General features: G+C 34.1%; 1 protein-coding gene across 1 annotated transcript; it reads left to right on the forward strand.

Moving 5' to 3' along the window:
- Positions 1 to 101: 101 nt before the first annotated feature.
- LOC142180943 (uncharacterized) lies at positions 102 to 2,794 on the forward strand. Its single transcript, XM_075253048.1, has 5 exons — positions 102 to 277; positions 397 to 696; positions 813 to 1,363; positions 1,614 to 2,224; positions 2,354 to 2,794. Exons 1-5 carry the CDS (start codon positions 102 to 104, stop codon positions 2,792 to 2,794), a joined length of 2,079 nt encoding a protein of 692 aa, XP_075109149.1.
- Positions 2,795 to 12,648: the final 9,854 nt, after the last annotated feature.

The following is a 12,648-nucleotide window of genomic DNA, read 5'->3' on the forward strand; positions in this document are numbered from 1 at the left end:
ATAATTAGTTCTTTCTTTGGAAATAATTTTTTTTTTATTTTTGAAGTTCTAAGATACCGAAGAAGAAGGGTTTTAATCTCTGTATATAGAATACAGATTCAATGGCTACTTTGCCGATTTTGATACAGCACGGGGGACGCTGGGATAGCAACAATCGATTTATAGATTACTCAATTGAAGGCGTGGTGATTAGTACCGAAACTAAATTTATTGATTTTGTTTCTACAATTTCAAAACAATTGATGATTGACACCACAATTAATCTGATTGAAATCCAGTATAAATGCGATGAAGATTCACCACCAATGATGATACACAATGATATGGGATTGCGTGTATATATCGAGTTGAAGAAGAAAAATTATGCGTTTAATGAGTATCCGCTGTGTTTAACAGTGAAAGAGAAAGAGAAAGATATGTGTTTAATCAAAACGAGGAAAATTCATCTGTATGCCTACAAATTGCTAATACATATGATATACATAACGGGGATACACTACAGTTGATTGCGTTTGATAACGTAGATGATCCTGAAGTTGTAGATTTTGATAAAACTCCAATAATAGATGATCCTCTAAATAATACTGTTTCGGAAGGCCAACTTTACAAGGACAAGGAGACACTGATGATAGCGTTAAAAAACTATGCTATTCAGAAAAAATTTCAGTTTAAGGTTGATCGATCAAGTCCATCAAGGTATGAATGTATATCTAACTTTAATAATTGTATACAATCAACAGTTTTTTTATTTTCACAACACACAATAGTTTATCTTAATTTATTTATTATTGTGTAAATTTGGATGTTATTAGATACTTTCTGGTATGTGTCAATGACCGTTGCACGTGGTTTTTCAAGTCTTCATCGCTAAACAAGTCAAAAATCTTTAGGGTTAGAAAATTCAGTAAGGATCACACATGTTTGGCGAGAGATAGGTTGTTTACACAACGTGTAGCTACTGCTCCTGTTATTGGAAGAATTATTTGTGATAAATATGTTGATCCTAAAACAATATACACTGCAAAGGACATAATGAAAGACATGAAAAAACACTACGGTATTGACTTAAGCTACTGGAAGGCAAATAGATCAAAGCAAAAGGCCTTTCAGTTTTTAAGAGGAGACCCAAGTGAGTCGTATGCAAAGCTGCCAAGCTACTTATATATGTTGATGCATTCCAACCCCGGGTCAGTTGTGTGTTTGAGAAAATCAGATGAAGAACACTTCATGTATGCCTTTGTCGCCTTATATGCATCAATAAAGGGATGGGAATTTTGCAAACCTATTGTTGTGGTTGATGGAAGCTTCCTTAAAGCAACGTACAGAGGAATGTTACTCACAGCTTGCTCGCAAGATGCTGGAGGTTTGTTCTAGAAATACTCTACTATATTTCATTTATTCTAAATATTAGTAACATATTCATGTATATCCAAAGAACTAATTGTATATCAGAGTATACATATATGTATAAAAGTTCTGTGTATAGCCATTTACACTTATATAGTTATTTTAAATCCGTGCATATCAATTAACCATCCATAGGTATTTATTAAATAGAATATATTTATAATAAATACTTTGTTGAAGGAATATAATTAATATATTGTAAACAGGCAAGATTTTTTCACTTGCATATGCAATTGTTGATAAGGAGAATGATGCTTCATGGGGGTGGTTCTTTGAAAGGTTCAAAGAAGCGCTTGGTGATAGAGATGACATGTGCATTGTATCGGACAGAAATGAGAGCATAGCTAAGGCAGCTTCAATAGTGTATCCTCAAGTTTCTCATTGTGTTTGTATATGGCATCTATGGAATAACATAAAAGACAGATATAAGAGGAGCCAAGAAGAGCTAAGAGAGATATTTTTTGCTACTGCAAGAGCATATACTATTCAAGAGTTTAATCACCATATGACAGAGATGGAACAAATAGATGGAAGAGTGAAGGATTACTTATTTGATATTTGGTATCACAGGTGGAGTAGAGCGCATGCAAAAGTCAACAGAACAATGACAATGACTTCTAACATTGCAGAATCATTAAATTCAGCAACTAAGGAAGCGAGGGAACTTCCGATACAGCAGTTACTGGAAGAAATTCGAAAGTTGATCAACAGGTGGAACTACACAAATCGAAACACTGCACAAGCGACATTTACAAAGCTTACCTTTAAATACAATGCTATACTGGATGAAAATCTTGATGCATCACAACATATGATGGTAAATTTATATTATATAACATATTCCTTATTTTCAACTTCATGTTTTTCTATAGAGTAACTCAATAAAGTTACTCTTTTGGATTTATACATAAAGTGTAGACTAATCTTGCTTTTCTACCAAATATAGGTGAGACCATCGACTGAAAACTTACATTCAGTTATTGATAATGGGAGGTTATTCATCGTTTGCCTTAGGGAAAGGACATGTAGTTGTAGAAGGTTCCAGCTTGATCAAATCCCTTGTCCGCATGCGTGGGCGGTTTTGAGGTCAAAAAACTTAGAGGGTGAAGATTACTGCTCTATGTACTACAGCAATGAATACATGTTGAAAGCATACGACATTCCAATTTATCCTCTTCCAGATGAAAGCACATGGACAATTCCAGTAGAGGTATTAGAACAAGCTGTGTTGCCACCAGTCTGGAATAAGATGCCTGGAAGACCGAAGAAGGTGAGATACAAGAAGGTTTCAGAATCACAAGCTAAGAGGCCAAAGAGTTCATGCGGACAATGTGGACATGAGAGCCACAATAGGAGAACATGTAGAAATATACCTTATAACCATTGAATGACCTTAAAGATAAATTGTTTGTATATATATCAAGTTTATTAAATGATTGAAGTATTATTCATGTTCAGAAGTTATTTAAGTTTTGCACTTGTGTATGCAAGTTTTAATTTAGCATTTTCGTATGTATATCAAAATGTATCATATAAATTAGTTGGACAAGGTCAATACATTAAGTTGTGTAGGACATGTATATTATCATGTATATTATTGCATTGACATATAAATAATATTTTGGCACATGATCTTTACAATTTAATCATTTTATATGAAGTTGAATTAATATGTCGTCATACTGAACACTGAATCAAGTTTGGATATATATCTTTGTACTTGTTACACATTCAAATATAAAATAAAATGTATACATGTTTTTGAACAATTAAGTATTGATATACATGGGGATAGAGTTATACAAAAAAAACTGGTGTTGTTAGTTCAAGGATATACACATCAGGATATACATGTTAGCTCAAATAAATGTAAACATGTAATTGTACAACTAGGTATTGATATACATGGGAACGGAGATATACTCAAAACTAGAGTAGTAGGTTCACGGATATACATAGTGGGATATACATGTTATCTCTCTTAAATGTATACTATATTTATAAACTACACTGGTGTAGTTAGTTCACGGATATAAATATCAGTATATACAAGTTAGCACACTTAAATATTTACCTGTAGTTGTACAATTAAGTACTGATATACATGTGGATAGCGATATACACAATGCTAGTGTGTTAGTTTACAGATATACAGAACAAGATATATACATGTAGTAGTACAATATATATCTGTAGTAGTAAAATTATGTATTGATATACATGTGGGTAGAGATACACAATAATGGTGGTGTTTGTTTATGGAACTGCCATATTCATTTATGTTAGACATGAGCATGCTAAAGAAAATTTAGACATACACATGTTAAATTTAAAAAAATAAAAATAAACAGTAAATAAAGTAAAAACAAATCCATAAATATACCCATGCTACATACTGGTAATTTCTTAATTTGACAAAAAAGGAAAAAGATACGTTAAACCTGCAAAATATAAATAATATATTACAAATATTGTGCCATAATGAGCCATTAATAAAACACAAATGTATTTACATATCCCAAAATAATAGATAACTAAACTAAAGAGTAAGACTAATTGTTCTTCAATGTTACAGTAGCATTTATTCTGAAACTTCTTTTAGAAAACTCTGGCTCACTTTCATCTTCATTCTCTTGTTTAGATATACCATAATCCCATAACAATGTACCAAGTCGTTTGCGATGTTGCTCTACATCGAAGACAACTGGAATTGATCTTTGATGGATCAAATACTCCGCAAAAGATGCCACATATACACCACAATCACTAAAACAAAGTGAAGATAAATTAGAAGTAATCAACGCCCTTTAATAAAATATAATTATTTAAAGAAATGAAATATCGAAAACTTAACATACGCGTTTTCTTGTTGTGGCAGATCATCAACCAAGTGAATAGCTAATGGATCAGCAAGTGGTCTGTCGCTGTATGGTACATTGGTCAAATCAATATCATGTCTCTTCCTATAAAAACTTGTACTAGCCAAGAAACGAGCAATCAACACTGCATATGGTTGAACGGCCTCACGAATTTTAGCATCATGTTGCGCTCCTCTGATGGAATCATACACGTGTATGCACCTGTCCTTAAAAGTCAACATACCTAAAATCCAATGTCATTCGTCTTTTAAGCCTATAGGAATTAGTACATGATCGACAGTGTGCCACAGAACATTACACGGCATGCGAGAGCCTCGCATATAATCAGCTATTTCATGATCCTTAGGGATGACACCATAGTCCCTATTGCTCGACAGAAACTGATCATACAATGATTTTACCTTAACACAAAATGAAAAGTTTGTCGTGGTGAAGGACTTTGGAACGTTAACATCATACTTTATTTTTTTCCTTAGATAGTAGAAGATGACATCAATATGCTGCCAAAATAAAAACAGATTTAAGTCAATAAATATAACACTTAAAGATTTAATAAAATAAAACTAAGCATTTAAGTAAAAACTGATATGTTTCAAGTTAAGCATTGTATGATATACAATTACTGTCTTGATATACATGAAATAATATTATAAAAATATAGTTATATTTTTTAGTCATAGATATACATATCAGGATATACTTTTAAAAAAGAATGGTTGTAAGAAGATGAAGTTAATAATTTTTGGGTCTGATATACATGTAGATATACAGCATATCCATATAGTTGAAGGTTTTAATATACAATTACGCTAATCAGTTATACAGTTACTTTCATTGTTTATAAATGTTTATAAATGACAGTACGACAATTAATTACTCTCACTAGACAAAGCACATACAACTGCACGAAAGAATGACGCTGCAGCGATTACTTTGGCATAAGAAGGCACCAAACAATCTTCATTTACACATAAATTTAGCCTATCATAATGTGCAAAACCTATTTTAAGGAGATATGTTATCAATTTAGTTCATGTGAGCTCTCAACTCCGTCAAAGCAATAATAAAAAAAAATGAACTTGGTAAGCTTGATATTGACCTGAAGCATTAACCTTACATTATTAATCCAAAGTGTATGCATTCAAATAATCCACAGTAGTGAGGCTGTTAAGTGAGGGATCACTAGAACATACTGATATACATGCGAGTTTATGCTATACATGGCGTTATAACAAAAAACATACCGTGTCGTCTAAAGGTTGACCACTGTAATTCAAAGTGTGGAACCATTCTTTCTTGACAATATGATGATCTCCAAAGAAGAGATGAAAATTTGACCACATTTGATTTAGATTTTGATTTCTTACCATATGAATTTTTACCCATCTGTCAACTTGGCAAGAATGAGAATATCTTCCAATTTCTACAATGAGACTTGATTTAAAAAAAGAGTTAAGAAAAACATTAAGTAGACATAGTACAAAGTACTAATCGGATAAAAATGGAGAGAATTGGGGTATTTGAAAATTTTGAAATTTGGGGAAGATAGAGAAGAAAAGCGTAAAAGAAGGAGAAAGGGGAGGAGTGAGGGAAAAGTGCTGAAGCACGATAAGTTGGCTATGCTATGCCAATTAAAACAAATAAAAATTTAAAGTAGGGCTATAGGGTGCCAATATCTAAAACTAGGGCTTTTTAATGCTAATTTTCTTAATAGGTTGTTATACCATGCCATTTTTTCTTAGTAAAAAGAGGGTAGTTTTGATTTAGTTCCTTAAGAGAATACCACAAGTATATTATTTGGAGACCAGTGACGGCACATTCCGGGGAAAACTAAAGCCTAACCTTGTGAGGAATATTTTGTGGGGAGAAGATCCAAGTGTTCAGGTAATATGTCTATGTCCCAACAAGTGTGTATAGAATATTAATGGTGGCAATGATTGGTAAATAGTGGAATTAGACATGAAAATTTTAATTTTGGAAGGGAGATGTTATGAAAAGAAAACAAATCCTCAATAAGCCTTCGGTTTCTGTAATTTTTAAGGAACATAAGATTAACTAATGTGAAAAGTAAAACTTTTATTAGCATAATGATTAAGTAATAACTGATTGTTAGTGGTTTGACAAAATATATAAAAATTTCAAGTTTGAGTAATCTGATATGGAAGAAGGTTTCTACTGCCACAATTGATCTCGTTGATAGTTTTAAATTTAGGACATAATGATAGGGAGACGTATGATTGTATAATAATGAGGATGGCATATGAAATTTATACAATAAGAAAATGGTGAATTTCTAGCATAAACGTAGTGATTCAAAACTGTAAGTGTATTTCGGAAGTCACCGTTTCCGATAAAATTTTGCACATGTGCTTCGTTTGGTATTTAATTGTATAAGGATTTTTATTAATTAGACCGAGGGTTGACTTTAATTTTTTGACTTGTCTTAAAGTTGTGAAAATTATTTATTTAGACTAATTAGGATATTTTATTCAATATTTTGGATAGATTGAGGTCATTAGAAGCCGTTTGGTTGGTGTTCTAGGCATTGCAAAGTTTGGGAACTTCCTATAAGCGAGGTAAGTGAGACTTTAAGCTTTGATGCTTGCTTTTCTAAAACTCGTTTTGAAATGTGTTTTCTTGTCTAATCCATGTGTTGGGACAAGCGTGCGCTTGGCAGAATCGGTGGTCTTAGACTAGCCGCTATATATTATTTTATGAAAAAAATTATTATTTTATAAATTTTTTGATAGTGTGAAACGGATGTGCGCCATGAGATTGAGTTTTATAGTTTGATTTGACTGTGAGCCATGGTGTTGAGTTTGATACGGCCGTGCGCCATGATATTGAGTTTATACGGCTGTGCGCCATGATATTGAGTTTGATACGGCTGTGCGCCATGATATTGAGTTTGATACGGCTATGCTTTATAATGTTGAGTTTTATACGGCTGTGCGCCATGATGTTGAGTTTCATACGGCTGTGCGCCATGATGTTGGGTGATTGTGTATGCCTTTGTACATCTCCCAAGCATTGTGTATGCTCTGTTACATATTTGAGGCATTGTGGTGTCGTTGTAGACTCGTAGACGTGTTGGTAGATTTCTTTCACTGCAATTATGACAAGTCCTTAGTGGGGTACTCTTGTTGGTTAATTCTTATTAACTCTATTAATACACACATATTGAGTTACTGTATAATTATCATATTTACTATATCATTCGTGTTGTAATGTGTTTGTATTTTCTAACACTTGTTCCAGAGGTATTTAAAGTGGCGGGTCGAGGATCTTATTGGGTTATATTTACATATAACTCACTACTTACCTGCATCTCTATGCAAATACTGTTGCGGGAGGATAGAGTTAGTGGCTGACGAGTCTGTTTGAGTGGATCCTATTGCTGAGGTGAGCTACCGCATTATTCGTGGATGCCTTCGTTTCATTTTTGTCTAGTTCATGTTAGTTATTTCCTTTTTCTTCGGGGTTTACATACTCGTAAGTAAAACCCATATTACTCTGTTAGATGCTCCATGGTCTTATAGTGGGATTTGGGCTAGAGTTTTATATATTGAGTGATTGTTGATTTTTCTATCAATTGACTAAGGTATTAGGTGACAGTTATTTCGTCTTTAATTATTAATAATACTTTTAGCTCTGCACTTAATTATTCTCCCATTGTTCGAGTAAATGGCTAAATGTTTGAGAAAGAGGTTCGCCTCGCAGGTGGGGTGTTAGCTTAGTTTGGGATGTGACAGGAGCTACCTAAGGTAGATTTTAAGGAAAGCATAACACCTTCCCCTTAGAAGAACAAGAACCCTTACCCATAATCTCACCAGTTAGCGCACTAATAAAATATGACTCAATAGTTAGGGGTGACTCTTTTTCATCAACAACAGAGAAACCACAAATTGAATCCTGTCTTGATTAGTGCTAGATAGAGTGCTATAACATGGCGATTATGCTGGATCCAAGATAGAACTCTGGTCCTATTACTCCTTCCCTTGATAATCTTGAGTTGTTGATTACACCATAATGGAAAAGCAGCCTCTAGAAAATTAAGCAGGAACAATACTAAGGATATTAGAGTTAAATAGCTTTTCTTTTCTCTGACCGTTAAAATCTTTTCAATCGTCAATCGGGACATGAAAGTAAATTCATATGTGTAAAATTTAAAATGTTCAACATGATACACAATAATTTACACGAGATCGTCACCAAAGAAAAGACCCAAAAGTATATTCAAGGAAAGTACACGAAACACATAAAACAATTTCAACATAAACAATTAAGTACGCATTTTAAAAACTCTTATTTTACTCATACAAAATACTTAATTCCCGCACAAGTAAAGCCCCCCAAAGTAATTCTTTAATAGCATATTATTTTAATCATAAAAAGTAACTAATTGATGTACAAGTAAAGCCCCCAAAATAATCTTTGATAACATTTTTACTCATACAAGCCTAAATATATATTAAAAAGGCACGAAACCCCTGTACAAAATGTTGATTGACTTTTTATCCTTTAAATAGATTTTATATTTAATAAAATTTTAATTAAATATTGTACTAACATTTAGGACTTTCAAATTAATTAAAATTTTATTTTTTAAATCTTTTTTATTTAAATATGTAGGATTCCAATATTTAAGTCTGTAAAATAAATTTTATATATAAAGAATTATATATATATATATATATATATATATATATATATATATATATATATATATAAACACACACACACACACACAAATTTTCGTAAATCTTTAAATTAGTAAAATAATTATATTCTTTGAATAATCCTTCACTTTCATATTTTGGTAATATTTTCACGTTTAGATAAAGTTACGTAAATTTTCTTTTATTTTACTAGCTAAAATCTCAGTACATGGATAACATCAAAATTCTTGAGGGAATTTTAATTGAGATGACATAAGATTTAATTTTTTAATTTGACATATCTTTGAAGAATCGTCATAAAAGTATAGCTAATTAACCATGTTCGTGTCTTCTAGATGAACTTGAGAATACAACAACAACAACAATAATAAAAAAAATAATATATTCTCAATAGGTGGGGTCTGGGGAGGGTAGTCTGTACACAGACCTTACCCCTACCTAATACAGGTAGAGAGGCTGTTTCCAATAGACCCTCGGCTCGGAAGAAGAAGAAGAAGAAGAAGAAGAAGGAGGAGGAGGAGGAGGAGGAGGAGGAGGAGAAAAGAAAGAACGGAAGAGAAAAGAAAAAGAGGGAGATAAAGGATAAGTAGTACCAAATAATAGCAATAGGAATACAATACTCCGTAATGGTGTTTTGATAATTCCAATAGCTCCGTATAGCGATTTTGGACTTAGACGTGTGCCCGGATTTGGATTTGAAGGTCCGTAGGTTAATTTGATGCATTTTAACGAAATTTGATAAGTTGAAGGTTTGGAAGGTTAAGAGCTTTGACCGGTAGTTGACTTTGGTGATATCGGGCTCGGATTGTGATTCCGAGAGTTGGATTAGCTCCGTTATGTCATTGGGACTTGCATGCAAAATTTGACGTTACTACCGGTTGATTTGATATGATTCAGCGCGAGTTGTAGAAGTTGAAAGTTCATAAGTTCATTAAGTTCGATTTGATGTACATTCGTAGTTTTGAAGTTTTTATGTGATTTAAGGCCTCGAATGTTATGTTATGGATCTTGTTGGAATGTTTCGACAGGGTCCCGGGGGCTACGAGTGTTCTCCGGATGGACTATGGGCCAATTCCTCCAAATTCCAATTTTGGAATGCTGATTATTGGTGTCTGATGTTCTTCTCTGCGATCGCGAAGGTTCAGCCGCGATCGCGAAGGCTGTTTGGTGACTGGTCCTTTTTCCTTCTACGCATTCGCATGGTTTTGTCCGCGATCACGTGTGTGTGAGTGTTGCTTCTTCACATTCGCATGTGGTCTTACACGTTCGCGTAGTGTCGACCATGCTGGGGAGGCAAAGGTTTTGTCCTTTGCGTTCGCGTAGCATGGTCCGCGATCGCGTTGGCTGAGTCAGTGCTGAACCGCATTCGCATACCATTTTCGCGTTCGCGTAATTCCATTTTTAGGGCAGTGATATTTCTTCTTTGCGATCGCATTCTTATTTTCGTGATTGCGTAGTGCATTTTTGGGCAGTTGATGTTTCTTCTTCGGGATCGCATTGTTATTTCCGCGATCGCAATGTGCAAATACCTGGGCAGCAGATATTAATTCCCAAATTAGGAGTTTTGTTCCATTTATAATCTTTTGAGCTAGAGACCTCGGATTTGAGCGATATTTTAGGGATTCTTCACGTGGTTGCTTGGGGTAAGTGTCCCTTATCCGGAATTGAATATATTTCATGATTCCATAATTGTTTTTATCATTAAATTAGTGAATTGAATGAAAGAAAATGGAAATTTTTGCAAATCTTTTAAAAATGTAAAATGAGGATTTGAGGGATGATTTGATATCGGAATTGGATAATTTTGGTATGGTTGGACTCGTATGACGTATCGGAATGGGTATTCTATTTTTGTAAATTTTGACGGGTTCCGAGGTGTGTGCTCGGGGTTGACTTTTTGGTTTTAATTAAAGATCAAAGCTCTATTATCCGGAATTATTTCCTATGAGTTTTATTTATGATGTTAAGTTATTTTGGTTAGATTTGAGCCGTCCGGAGGTTGTTTCACGTGAGAATATCATTTTAGAGTATCGGTCTAGCTTCTTTGAGGTAAGTATTTTGCCTAACTTTATGTGGAGGAACTACCCATTAGGGTTTGAGTCATTTGTGCTAATTGTGTCATGTGAAGGGTGTGTACGCGAGGTGACGAGTACGTACTCGGGTTTATTTGTGGGAATTTGACCGTTTTAGGCTCTTAGGTTCTTATGTTCATTAAAAAATGAAGTTGTCTTATTATGTTAAATCGTCCCTTTACTAAATTCACCCTTACATGTCTTATTTGGAGTTGATTAATTCATGTTCTACCCTTGTTGCCAATAAACTCTTATGCCTTAATTGAAGTTATTATTATCTTCTCTGTAATTGCTTAACCTTAATTGAAGTTATTATTATCTCTTACTTGCTTAACCTTAATTGAAGTTTTGTTATCCCTTTCATTATTGACTTATCCTTATTTGGAATCATTGATTCATGGTATCACTCTTATCATTAAGTTATACTTATGTGGAGTCATTATTATGCATTACCTCTTCCCTTGTTGAGCTATTCTTGGTGAAATTATTATTTCCTGTTTTGTCTTTCATTTTGAGCTCATTCTTCTATTTCCTTGTGTTCTGTAGCTCTTGTGTTGATTTACTTGTCGTACTCTCGTATTATTATTGTTGTTGTACTCAGTGTTGTTGAGCCGAGGGCTATGCGTGGTTGCAGTATTGAAATTATTTTGAGGGAAAGTTCTGGCATATGGGCACATGTGGTGAAAGACTTTATATTGTGTTGTTATGTTTTTGGCACATGTGGTATTGTTGAGAGGATTGTCGGGATGTTCGCATGTGAGTTTTCCGTGCTTTTGTTACTATTGATATTTGTATATGTCGTGTGATAAGGGGGCTATATATGTGGGTTTGCGCATGTGGCGAGATAAGGTGGGAATATTATTATGCGCGTGTGGCGAGACAAGGCGAGCATTAATTTTATTGTTGTGCACGTGGCGAGACAAGGTGGGCTATGTCGGGGATGATTTGTGATGACCTATGATGGCCTAGGGGCATGTTATTGATGATATTCGTGGGGTGGTGTGCCTACCGTTGTGTGAGTTATACATTGTACATTTTGTGGTGATGGTTTCCTATACGCCATTCATTGCCTCTACTCTTACTTGTTGACTTGAGTTACGATAGAACACTTGCACAAGCATACACGTAATTAATCACCTATATCGATTTAAGAAGATGAATCCTGATGTATTGACCATATACATGTACTCTCATTTACTTTCCTTCTGTGTGAGAGTTGTCCTATTGGAACGTGAGTTGTCAGTGTGGACATGAGTCAATGTTATTTTTGGCATGTGAGTTGTCCATGCAGATATGAAATGCTATCACTCCCTTGGAACGTGAGTCGTCCATGCGGTTATGAATTGTAATGTGGGCACAAGATGCCAACTGAATAGGGTTCATGAATTGGGACTAGTGAAATGTGAGTAAGAGGCGAAGTACCTCGGGGAAAAGCCTTGAACAAATCTTGTGTGGAAGAGGTTGATCTTATTGAGCTGTTACTTATTTTCTTTACTTGGTTTCATCGGACTTAAACTTTGTTCAACTTACTTCACGGCATTACTACTTGTTGCTCCCTGTTGCTAGTTGTTGTTTCTAGTGTCTTATAGTGAGTATAGCTTTGTTATATTT

This window comes from Nicotiana tabacum, chromosome 5 (assembly GCF_000715075.1).
Source record: "Nicotiana tabacum cultivar K326 chromosome 5, ASM71507v2, whole genome shotgun sequence".
Taxonomy (NCBI): domain Eukaryota; kingdom Viridiplantae; phylum Streptophyta; class Magnoliopsida; order Solanales; family Solanaceae; genus Nicotiana; species Nicotiana tabacum.